Source organism: Trichoderma aggressivum (assembly GCF_033847375.1).
Source record: "Trichoderma aggressivum f. europaeum strain CBS 100526 chromosome Unknown scaffold_032, whole genome shotgun sequence".
NCBI lineage: Eukaryota > Fungi > Ascomycota > Sordariomycetes > Hypocreales > Hypocreaceae > Trichoderma > Trichoderma aggressivum.
In genome coordinates, this window is record NW_026946398.1 from 227,068 (window position 1) to 239,577 (window position 12,510).

The window sequence follows — 12,510 nt, forward strand, 5'->3', positions numbered from 1 at the left end:
TGTAGTATCTTCGGTAAAATCATCTCGGTTACTCAGAGACGGCTTCTTGGGTACGAAGAACCCGCGGTCAACACTAGTCCAGGCTACTCACCTACCTCTTTGCTACATCGTTTGAAGGATATGACCTTGGTGCACTTGGAATGTTTTGTCACTAGGTACTAACATGAAATCAGATTACATGGTTGAAACTACCGAGACTGACTATGAAGCGTCACCTGGCGCATGACTACTAAAGCAGATACCCGGATTGCATACAGCTCATCCAAAACCTTCATACCCGATGATGTTTTTGCTCCAACGCCCAACGAATTTCAAAGCCTCAACATTGCTGGCAATTGAGTCCTAACCAAAATCGCTCCCCGAATGCGAATCCAAATTCAACGGCTAGACCCGTCCTATGGGTTGTGGCACACAACTTCAATGTTGTTGCCCGCTGCATCCAACACAAAGGCAGCATAGTAGTTGGCATGATAGTGCGCTCGCACGCCGGGTGCTCCGTTATCTTGCCCTCCAGCCGAAATCCCTGCGGCGTGGAACGCGTCTACCGCAGCTCGGTCTATTGAAGCTATGTCAATAACACACCGACATCTCTCGGTCGAGCATGGACTCTTACCTGAAGTGCGGAACGCAATATGCGCCTTGGGTCCCTCCTTGGCCACCTCCTTGGATCCTTTTGCCCAAAAGTCGGCGGCTTTGTACCCTTCTTGGGCGTCGAGCTTCGAACCAAATCCAACAATGTACTCCCCAAACTGATAGGCGATTTCGTATCCAAGTGGTTCGAGGGCCTTGGCGTAAAGCGCCACGCATTCCTTGAATTTGTCCTCGGGGACTGAGATGGAGGTGTGGTCAATGGCCATTATGACTTGTTGTTTATGGCTACGTTGATGGTTTGCAAAGAAGAGAAGTGTCGTTTGAATCTGATCTTGCTGTACATTTCTGCCAGGGACAATCTCTCAGTATATATACTTGTCCGCGGGCCTCGGCCAACGGCCAAGCCCGAGTCTCATTACAAGCTTTTGCCAAGTACGACCGGAGCATCGAGAGCGCCGCTGACCGAATTGCTGATCCGATTACTGATCCAGTTGCTACTCTATTTTCACAAGGTTTCATTGTAAACTGCACAAGCGGACTGCGCCATGTTGGAGAAATGGTGCACTTTGTTAAGGTGAATCGTGCACTTTGCTAAGGTGGACAATAAAACACACACAGAGTGAGCCGCTCATCTTGGCTTCTGCTGTGTCTAATATTTTGTCGCTATACCCATCATTCACATAAGTGCCATGGGGTGCCATGGGGCGGGGGATGGCGGACTTCCGCGCCGCTTGGTTCTTTAGCTTCATCGTTCAGGTTATTGACAATCGACCGCAGAGTCATTCACCGGACAACTTGAATGTGGCTTGTTGTAATTGGACAGTTGATTTAGCTTGCTGCACTGCTATTTCCTAAAAGACCCAGAAGGACCCTGACGTTGATCTGTCTCACTGCACCACATTCTCCGAAGATCGTCTTTACGCGTTTACGACGACCTGATTCGTGGTATTCTTTTCCTTCTCATCTCCGAAAATATTGATATTCCCTGTTTTTAGCAGGTCAGTGCTTTGCATTACCCCGAGGATTCAATCCTTTGCGTCTATACGGGGGTCTGGGTAGGACTAATGCTCCACTTACATTCGCATCCGGGAAGGTTGAGTCGCTGCGGGTTTTCGCCGAACTTGTTGAGATCTCGGATAGCTTGGTCATCAAGTCCGACTTCCTGGAAATTCTCCAAGATACGCTCCGGCGTGACCGATTTGGGGATGACGGCGTTGAGCTGAGACCAAGCGAGAATGACTTGTGCGGGAGTGATGGTCTTGCCCTGGGCCTGGGAGAGACGCTCTGCGATTGCCTTGACCTCTGGGACGTTGACGAGCAACGGCAGGCCAAAGGAATTGTTTCCAAATGCAGAGTAAGCTGTGATGACAACGCCCTTCTCTTTGCAGTAGTTGATTAGAGGAGGGTTGGGAATACGAGGGTGTCGCTCAATTTGGTTGACAGCAGGAACAATGCCCGAGTCGTTGATGATTACCTCCAACTAGAACGGAAACGATTATGTGAGTGATTGAGGCAAAACTTTGATATGAGAGATCAACTTACGTGCTCGATTGCAAAGTTTGAGACACCAACTGAGCGAACCTTGCTCTTAGGTAGCTGGGTCATGGCTATACCACAAACGGGTGTCAGTCAAACGTCTCACCCTACCAGAGTCTTATTTGAGATTTCTACACCTACCCTTCCACGTCTGGCAAATTGAGACTCCATTGTCAAGAAGGATTACGCCGCTTCCTGGAGATCTGGGAATGAGTTCCTTGCCTGGGGCAAAGGCAACTGGCCAGTGGACGAGGTAGAGCTATGATTGTCAAGAGTTAGATGCAGCCCTACTATATCAATTGCCCTATTTAACTGTATAATAGGCACTTACATCAAGATAATCAAGCCCCAGCTCTTGAAGAGTGTCATCAAGAGCAGGCTCGACGTCTTGCGGCCGATGGCTGTTGTTCCACAGCTTGCTAGTAATGAAGATGTCCTCACGCTTCAAGCCAGGGATTTCCGCAAGAGCCTTCTTGATTCCCTTTCCGACCTCGACTTGGTTCTCGTAAATCTTGGCGAGATCAAGATGTCTATAGCCGATCTTGAGGGCCTCATAAACACCTTGGCCAACGACACCAGGGGCGGACTGCCAGGTGCCATAACCCAAAGTTGGGAACTTGTGGCCGGTGTTGAGGAGAACGGTGCGTCCGAAAGGCATTTTGATGTTTAAGCTGTCAAGTAAACGTTTGAATAGGTCGAGTGAATTGTGATGGTGATGGAATTGGTTGAAGGGATCAGAGGGGATCTTGTGGTATTTATCTCCCCCGTTCTGAGGCCTATGCTCTCTCTTGTGTTCTCCATTTTAAGGATTTTTCAGCAACTATACCGAGATCATTAGGAGTGGTCTATCAGGATCATGGCAATTAGCGCGAGGAGATTGAAATCATTGACCTCTCAATGATATCAGCACCTAGTTCAAGAACCTCCAAAGTCGCAAAGTTGGTAACTTCATCCGTCGCTATGGTCTGAGGCGTTATAGGTCCAACGGAGCTTTCCACGTCTAAACTCCCGCCGCCTTTTCTAAAGACAAATTTATTATATCAAAATCTATCAACTGATGTCACCAGTCAGCACCTTTAACGGAATTCAATCTATAAGGGATTTCCATAGTGGAGACCTGTTGCCAAGGTAGTTTCTGGAATGAAGCTAAGAATTTACGGATCCCCATGCCAGCTGAGGAGAAGCAATAGGCAACCAAGGCGAGCTTCGAGGCTTTGTAAAGCGCGCTATGCAACTTCCTCCGTCTCCACTTACTTTAATGGTAACTAAGCCGAGTGCCCTTATATCCGTGTATCAAAAAGTGGACAATAGTTGGCAAGAAAGAGACTATGGCAGGACGGCGGCTGGGAGTCATCGGCGGTTAAGGTTTGTACCGAAGCATAGATCGGACACAGGGGGCTGCAATCGTTCCAAGATCTCAGCGTTTACCTGCTGCAGAAAATAGAACCCCCGTTAGACTAGCCGGCATTAGTTGCTTCTCTGTAAGAAATGCAGCTTCTGGTAAGTTTGCGCCTGAATTCTCAAAGGCGTCCTGCGTGTGTAAGTCGTGGTGGATATGTAAGCCTACTTAATTATTCACAAGCCACCAACGCCTGGCTCCATGCTAGTTGTAGAGACTATCGCCTTAATGCCGGGTTGTGTCTTCGTCTTTTCTTCCTTTTACGCGACGGATATTTTCCATCTATGCTCGAACATGCTTGGCTTTGAATGGTCCCAAAAGGCATCTCCTTCAGTGAGTTTGCTCATAAGAACTGAGTAAGATTCCGTACATGTACTTTAGATTATCAATACTCGTCACAGAGAAGCATGAGCGTCTCGAACAAAAATGATGATTCGAACCCCTAGAAAGGATTGTACTGTCATCACCACTATTCACTCAATGTAGATTATCGTCTCCTTCATCGACTTCATAAGTGTCATCCTGTATAAGTAAGAATTGAAGTGGTTGCAGTGGTACTTAAATCACCTACACTTCCTCCAGTCACGCTAGAACTGTTATGGAATCGAGGTCTTATCAGCGAGCTTATCGCCCCGCGACTCTCAGTCTCAAGCAAAAAAAAAAAAAAATTCCCATGCGACATGCGCTCAACACCAAGCTTACCTACACCAAGCCACGGTGCACGAGATGCCGAGTGACACCATGGAATCGAGCTCGAAGCGCCGCAAGATTGGCCATGAGGGCATCGGAATCCGCCACTCTGGTCTTATCGACTTTGAGTCGCGAAACACGGCCCGCGTCAATGCTGCGAGCACGTTTGTCCTGCAGACGGATGAGCTGCTGAAGGAGGCCAAACCCAACTACGAAAAGGCACTCCATGGCGTCGATGGCCAATTGCACCGACTTAAAAGCATAATCGACTCAATTGAGCCTCATGATCCTAAGCCTGTGAGTTTCACACAAGCTCAGCTCCACAAGTAGAGAGCTATCAAGAAGTCCTAACATGAACCAGATTTCCGAGGCTACCATCAAGTTCGAAAAAGAGCATCGCATCGTTATTCCGTTTCCCGAACCAAAACCAGCAAAGGACGCGCCGTACAAGGTTTCTTATGCACCTCCGTCACAATGCAACGTTGTTGGAAGCTATGTTTCTCGAACCATGATCAAGACGCAGTCCGAATTTGGAATCGACATGGTCATCCAAATGCCCGCCACGTTATTCCAGGAGAAGGACTACACAAACATGCGATACTTCTACCGCCGAGCCTACTACATTTCGTATATTGCCGCTCGTGTGCGCAAGGGGTTTGCCGAGGATATGGAACTGAGCTTTGAGAACCTGAACGAGAACCCTCTGCTGCCGATTGTCGTCCTCCGACCAAAAGCCTCGAGCGATGGAAGTGATGAGCGAGAGACTAAGAGGAAGGTTAAGAAGTCATCTTATACCATCAAACTTATTCCTTGTGCTCCTGATGACCTATTCCCTTGGTCCAAAGTGACGCCAAAGTCGAACAACAACCGATTGGGCGAGGTGGACGAAAAGAAGGCCACTCAAACTGCAACACCGTTTTACAACTCCACTCTGAATGCCGAGCGGACTTTTATTCCTTACCTACGACTACTCACCCATATCAAAAAGGAATGCCCTGCTTTCCCAGATGCTTGCATCCTCGGCAGGACGTGGCTTCAGCAGCGTGGCTTTGGCAGCGCCATCTCTCAGGGAGGCTTCGGCCATTTCGAATGGGCGGCCATGATTGCCTTGCTTTTGCAGACAGGCGGTAGAAACGGGCAAGCAGCTCTATCGACCTCGTTGAGTAGCACCGAACTTTTCAAGTCAGCTCTTCAGTTTTTATCTGCAACTGATCTCAGCAAGAAGCCGTACACCTTTGGTTCTTCCAGCGTTTCCGTGGATACTGTTCGAGAGGCGGGCCCTGTCATGTTTGACCCTGTCAGACAGCTCAACCTCTTGTTCAAGATGACTCCATGGTCGGCTACCTTGCTGCAGACCTACGCAAGGTCAACTACTGATCTCCTCGCCGATGTCATGGCCGACAAATTCGATCCCACCTTTATCATCAAGGCCGATGTTCCGTTTCAAACATTTGATGTCATTTTCGAGATCCAGAGCTCCGATGTAGCAAAATTCTCTGAAACTGCTGACCGCCGGGGTGTCGTGGCCAACTTCTGTCTCGAAGCGTACAAACATCTCAAGCGGGCGTATGGGGACCGAGCACAACTTGTACAATTCCAGTTACCTCAGAGGGGACACTGGTCACTCTCCAAACCTCCCGCTAAAGAAGTCCTGCGTGTCCTTATTGGCGTCATATTTGATGCAGCCCACATGCCGAGACAGATGGAGTTTGGTCCTCCCGCCGAAGAGCAAAAGGAAGCCGCAAAATTCCGACAATTTTGGGGTGACAAGGCTGAATTGCGACGATTCAAAGACGGCAGCATTCTGGAGTGTGTCGAATGGTCCAGTAAGCTCCCTTTGCAGATCTGCGAGGAGATTACCCATTACACTCTCCAGCGGCATTTGAAGATTTCAAAACATCAAGTGACAACTATCGGCGGTGCCTTTTCCTCAATCATTAGCCTTTCACATCTGGACAAGTCGGCCTTTGATTCAGCCCGACAGGCATTCCAAGACTTTGAAAGAGATATTCGCAACCTCGAAGAATTGCCATTGCACATCAGACAGCTGTCCCCTACGTCCTCGTCCGCGCGCTATGCGTCCATCGAGCCGCCGTTGGTGGGTTACCATAAGGGATCCATCGAACTCATGGACGTGAACCTCTACTTCGAAGCATCAAGCAAGTGGCCCGAGAATCTCACAGCCATCCAAGAGGCAAAAGTCGAGTTCCTTCTCGACATTGACAGGAGATTGAGAAAGGCGAATGACAAGATCAGCACATACTTGGGCCGCGAGAACAAGGAACTCGGCATCGAGAACTTGGCCTTCCTCGACATCATCTATGAGAACGGGGCGGCATACCGGCTGAGGATACACTGCGACTTGGAAGAGAAGCTCCTCGAACGGCAAGTCAAGAACAAGACGCTCGAGCCTCGTGTCCGCGAAGAAGCCGAGGAAGCTTTCGTGAAGCTCAACTGGTTGTACAACACTCTCCCGCTGCACACTCAGACTATTGCAACATTCTGCACTCGCTTCCCGCCCCTCTCGTCAACCATCCGACTAGTCAAGCATTGGTTCAACTGCCACAAGCTGACCGGCCACATCCGCGAAGAGCTCATCGAGCTCTTCGTCCTTCACGCCTTCCTCCAGCCCTACCCCTGGAAGCAGCCATCATCCGTTGTCACAGGCCTGCTACGAACGCTCTTCTTCCTTTCAAAATGGGACTGGCGCGACGAAGCCTTGATCATTGACACCGGAGAGGATCTCTCCGAAGACGACCGCTCTTCCCTGCATCACGAGCTCCAAACCTGGAGGAAGCGAGACCCCAACATGAACGACAAGGTCATGTGCGTAGCCACCTCCCACGACCAATCCGGCCTCGCATACACCCGCAACGGACCTTCAAAGCTGGTCGCCTCCCGCATGACACATCTCGCAAAGGCAGCCTGCAAGCTCGTCCGAGAAAAGGGCATCCGCCTCGACCCGTCTCTGCTGTTCGAGGCCGCCCTCCAGGACTACGACGTCCTATTCCACTTGTCCTCCAAGTCCGTCAAATCCATCGTCCGCGAAACGGCCGTCGAGTCCGGCGGAAGAAAGCAGTCTCAGTTCAAGAACCTCGATGCCCTGACGGCATCCGTCCCGCTGCCCATCCGCGCTCACCCAACAAACGTCTTTCTCGAGGAGCTTGAGCGTGTATATGAAGACACGCTGCTGTTTTTCAAGGGCAGCGCAGATGACGGCGTGGTGGCCGCCCTTTGGAACCCTCGACTGCAGAAGCAAAAGTTCAGAGCAGGCCTGCCGTATAACTTCCACTCCGTCAAGGGCGACGGCGACCAAGTCGAGGTGAACCGCAAGGCGATTCTTCTCGAAATTGCGCGAGCGGGAGGAGACATGATTAAGAAAATCGAGGTAGCAGACGAAGACGAATAATCAAATTGGCCGACAAGCCATCATTCTTGGACATGAGTTGTATATAGCATCCTTCTACGTAAAACAAGTCCAATGCAAAAATGGACATGGCATTTTTAACCAGCTTATAGCGGTTTCTCAATCAATCAGAAACCTCCTTTCTTCATTAGAATACTACAAAAACACTTCGAAAAATAAATTTCCAGTTCGTCGACCTGGTTTCTTCCATACTCAAAAACGCCGTGCCATGGTATAAAGTGCATATGTACAGAATGTATCCCATCCCGCCTACAGTCCAGCCTCCCCCCAGCCTATCTGTTCATGTGTGTTACAAGATTATTTTCCTCTCCCCCTTTCCATCTCTCATCTTTTAATTCGTCGCAGCATGTCTATCTTTTTCGTTTCCAATCTATGACGCTCGCCCTTCTATCGTCCCTTCTTTTGCTCCACTTGTTGCATGGAAAAGGAGCAGAACTTGTCCTTGATGGCAACAACTTCGTACGTACCCTCCTGGCTAGCCTTGACGACCTTACTGTGTTCGTACGAGACGTCGTGTCGAGTCTCGAGGACGATGCTTCGTTGTCCCTTTTTGGCGTTGCTGCTCCGCGTGTAAGTGAATTCAAACGGAGGGGTGCCCCAGAATTCAAAGAGAATGTCCACCTCGTTTCCTTCGTGGATATCCACTCGAGAGTGTTTACCACGGCTGATCTGCACGCTAGGTAGAGGGTGAATGGTTCTGGGGATGTTGACAGCGGCACGGCATTCGCTGGCTTTATCGGAAATGCTAGTTATGATAAACTCACCAGGCTTCTCAGCAATGCGCCGGAAGCTGGTACTCTGTGACTTTGCATGCCATTGGCCGTTGAAGTCGTAAGCGATGTCAAATGGCGGAGTGCCAGAAAGGGTATAAGCAATACGCTCGCCGATGCAGTAATCCTGGCGAGACTCCAGTGGGTAAATTGATGGGGCGTCGTACAGTTGGACTTGGATAGATGGCCCGCTGCCAATGTCGTACTTCCTCTGGCAGCCTCGGGCATCGCGGACGGTGCGGATGATCAGCTGCTGGTTGCCAAGGCGGAGATGCTGTCGAGGAATAGACATGCCATAAGAATTGGTTGGGATGGAGGGAATTCTGTAGGTTTCCGGGGGGGATCCGACTTGATGCTTGATTTCCACCTCGACGTTGAAGGGGGGAACACCGGTGAGAGTAATAGGGATCACGTCTTCTTGCTCTTGCTCTTCTAGACAGTATTTGAACGTCTGGCCTGGCTTGGCGAAAGCTGCAGACGGCTTCGCGTTCACACGCTGCTGAACTGTCAGGGGGTTGAAATGCTTATCTGTGTTGTAGAGATTATCTGCCAATCCAGAGAATTTGTAAGTGTAATCGCCAGCCTTGGACGTGTCCATGGCAACAGCAGCCTTAGACAAGGCGGCGTCGAAACGTCTCGAGCTTAAAGAAGCAGCGCCCTGTACTGGCTTATGTCTGATCTCGTATTCAACGTGGTATGGAGCGGATCCTGTATAGCTAAAGTCAGTATTTTGTGCATTACTCGGGGCCCGTCTACTATGACGCCAAAGGAGAGCTTACCTTTCATCTTGACTTCAAATCCATCGACATCACCTTCACAAATCTCCTGCTTGACAAACACGCCAGCACCTTCTTTGATGCTATTGGACGGGACGATGGTAATCTCTGGTCGAGGAAACCAATCGACTTCAAACTTGGAGGCTGAGGGTTCAACAGTTCCAGGGCATTGCTTGTCTACAATATCAACAAGCTCGTAGGTGCCTCGAGACCTGACTAAAAGGTAATCATTCGGTCCGTTAACGGTCTTGGCGATGATATCGGTCGGCCTGTCCAAGTTTCGATAGGAGACAGTCCAAGGAGCCTCTCCCTGAAGGCGAAGCGGCAGGCGAAGAGCCGTATCTTCAATGGCCATGATGCTGTTCTTTTGCTCAAGCAATCCGAAAGCACCTCGAGGTCGCTGGCGACGCACAGAGATTTTGAGTTGATCTTGCAAGAAAGTTCGACATCCACGCTGATCCTGGACGCTGCTGAGAGCCAGAATGTATTCTCCACCCTTTGTCAGAGTCGATGTCTGGATCTTGAAGTGACTATCTTCGATATTCGTTGCACGCCCAGGCTTGCGCTTGCCGTCGTGGATGATTTCCCATTCCAAACTGAACGGCGGGTCTCCAGCAAGCACGACGTCAACGTCCACTTCAGATTCGAGACATGCATTGATTGTCTTTTCGGGGGTGGAGATGTACGCCGACGCAGCCGGCTTAACTACTTGCTCCAGGACCTTGTCGTCACCCGTTAGGGGTAATCCGGTGTAGACATCGTCGTCGATGGACTTAAAGATGTACTTGTAACGTCCAGCCTTTCGAGGAACGAGCTCGATCTGAGATCTCAAGGCATCCACACGGTGGGCCTGCTTTTCAACACGTCCATCGGAGATGATGTCGTACCGCACGGTGAATGGAGGTGTGCCGACAAGATCCAAATCAACGCGGAGACCAACAGAGTTGCCAGCGCATTTGTCAGGTATCTCCTCTGTTCGCAGACTCAGATGAGGTTCCAGGGGATTCAATAGCAGACAGGAGGAAGGCTCATCCACCTCACCAGCACAAGATCCGCTTGAAACTGATTTCAACGTGTAGAGGCCAGGCTCTGACACCAACGGTTTATCGAGAGAGTTCTTGGCAAAGTGCTTTCCAATCGAAACCTGGTCACCGTGATCGCCGCTGTTTGTAATCGAGTCGATGGGCGAGAACTCCCAGGTAACCTTGTGAGAAGTATCATCCACAGGACCGGGGAGGCCAAAGCTGATGGGCAGTTTGGTTGCACGACCCCTTGCCACCTTGATGGGATTTCTCAAATCACAACCCTGCATGCGAATCTTGGGTCGCTCTTTGACAGAGAATCTCTGGGTGAGCGATTTCATCTTAAGCGCATCCAGCTCTTCATATGCATCTGCATATTTGACAACGTTGCCAAGGGCATCATACACCTCCTCAACCGAATACTCCCAGTCTCCAGGGGTAGCCATAGACTCATTAAGTTGCACAGTGACCTGTTGGGGCTTGACCCAGGATACGTCATCGCCGTTGTTAAGATCCAAGCCGGAGGTGCTGACGAGTGGCGAGGTGAATCCCTCTGGCTGCAGACTCTGAAAGTGGAAAGCATGGCTTTTCCCGTTGATCGATCGCGAATATTTGATCTTCAATGGTGGTGTGCCGACTACGTCGAGCGACAGGTTGGACAAATCACGAATACATCGGTTCGCGGAATCGGCCGTTCGAATCTTGGCTTGTGGGCAAGGCACCACATATGTATCCCTGACTGGTCTCTGAACCTCGAGCTTGTACTCATCCAAAACCTTGCTCAGTCGATAGATGCCCGGCTTCTTGACTGGGTATGACCAATGAAACGGGACAGCATCAGGATCCGCATTATGTTCCCGAATGATCTTGGCCACCTTGTTTATTTCTCGATTCGGAATCTTGATGGTTTCTTCTTTGCCAGTGTCCAGATCAAGACGGAGGATCTCGATTTCGGCAGGGACGGTGGAGTTGAAGAAGATTGGAAGAGAAGCCGAGGTCTGGGTTTTGGCCGACAAGCAAAAGGGTGTGTGCTCGGGGTTGAGAACGGCAGAGCCTTCGGGAAGAATGTTGATGGTTTGCTTGCCCATGATCAACGAGTGGTTGTTGAGGATGTTGGAGACTTTAACGTGGTGTTCGGAGACGGAAATCTCACGATCGTAGAGGACCTTGGCAACACCGAGGAGCCAACCTTGCCATGGGAGCTAGCTCTCAATTAGCAACGCAATGCCGCCTAGATAAATTGACGCGGGCAAACGTACCGGAATGTTAAACATGAGCATGTAATTGGTTACTAAGTGAGACGCAAAAACAGCGGTAACCACGAGCTGGGAGAGCTCCAGCCATGGTATCCTCAGCTCCGGGAGCCCAAAGAGGAAAACAAAGTCGATGAGAATCCATTTCAAGAAGAGCCACCACGAGGCATCTCCATCCTCCACCACCTGTAGCCAGTCGTAGAGTTTCCACGCCCACAGCAAGACGTAAACAGCAAAGGCATACAATCGCTGTTGTGGCGCATCGAGGAGCGTCAAGGGAATGACGGGCTGGGTGTTGGAGATGCGAGGAGCTGCTTTCTCCTGGGCCAAAGGGAGCCTCGGGTTTCTGTCCAATCCGAGTTTTGAGCTAAAGGCATCAGCCGGCGGCTCGTTGTCGTCTTGCAGCCGTCGTCTGGTGGCGGCAGTTTGGGTTGCTGGGAACCCAGACCGCAGGCGATGAGTCGCGCTCATCGCATTCCGTGGTGTTGCGAGATTGTGCTCAGCGGCATCGGTAGCTGCAGCAGCGCACTCGGAGGGCCTTTGCACGGGGGAGCAAAAGCAGACGAAATGGGCGTTTCGCTGATGTCGCGTGTCTTTGGGCGAATTGAGTTGGAGATTTGGGGTGCCTGGTGGTTGGACCAAGTTAGGTTACCTAATTTTTCAGTGGATGCCCTTTTTTGGCGGTTGAAATGCCGACACGTCCAGACGCGACTTCTGTTGCTCACTGAAACGCAGCGCCTGGAGCTAATCAGCAGCGATGCCGTCAGCGGGGTTAGCGGGTTTCCACGACGAATGCTGCGCTCTGATTGGGCGAAACGACACCCGGCCACTCTACGGGCTTCTCTGCCAGTGCTGCTGTCAAGATAATTCAATGGACGAGGCGGCTCGAATGTACATGTACTTGGTCTCTGGACTACGACGAGGCTGAAATAAATTGATGCTCTCCATCCTTTTTCTCTGTAGCTCTCATTATGCAAACGCACAGCAAAGCGGCACATGATCAGCATCTCGTGATGATCGTCCAATGATTTCTACTTTCAAAGATA

General features: G+C 50.5%; 4 protein-coding genes across 4 annotated transcripts; 1 reads left to right on the plus strand and 3 right to left on the minus strand.

Moving 5' to 3' along the window:
• Positions 1-395: 395 nt before the first annotated feature.
• Triagg1_7366 (uncharacterized protein) lies at positions 396-857 on the minus strand (the record flags this gene model as incomplete). Its single annotated transcript, XM_062902093.1, has 2 exons — positions 396-556; positions 614-857. The coding sequence occupies 2 exons, from the start codon at positions 855-857 to the stop codon at positions 396-398; spliced, it is 405 nt and encodes a 134-aa protein (XP_062753684.1).
• A 651-nt stretch (positions 858-1,508) lies between these two features.
• Triagg1_7367 (uncharacterized protein) lies at positions 1,509-2,785 on the minus strand (the record flags this gene model as incomplete). The annotated part of the gene is made up of 5 exons (XM_062902094.1): positions 1,509-1,576; positions 1,669-2,071; positions 2,134-2,198; positions 2,269-2,386; positions 2,459-2,785. 5 exons carry the CDS (start codon positions 2,783-2,785, stop codon positions 1,509-1,511), a joined length of 981 nt encoding a protein of 326 aa, XP_062753685.1.
• Positions 2,786-4,252: 1,467 nt separating this feature from the next.
• Triagg1_7368 (uncharacterized protein) lies at positions 4,253-7,625 on the plus strand (the record flags this gene model as incomplete). The annotated part of the gene is made up of 2 exons (XM_062902096.1): positions 4,253-4,513; positions 4,578-7,625. The coding sequence occupies 2 exons, from the start codon at positions 4,253-4,255 to the stop codon at positions 7,623-7,625; spliced, it is 3,309 nt and encodes a 1,102-aa protein (XP_062753686.1).
• Positions 7,626-8,030: 405 nt separating this feature from the next.
• On the minus strand, positions 8,031-11,935 carry Triagg1_7369 (uncharacterized protein; the record flags this gene model as incomplete). Its single annotated transcript, XM_062902097.1, has 3 exons — positions 8,031-9,121; positions 9,193-11,413; positions 11,471-11,935. The coding sequence occupies 3 exons, from the start codon at positions 11,933-11,935 to the stop codon at positions 8,031-8,033; spliced, it is 3,777 nt and encodes a 1,258-aa protein (XP_062753687.1).
• Positions 11,936-12,510: the final 575 nt, after the last annotated feature.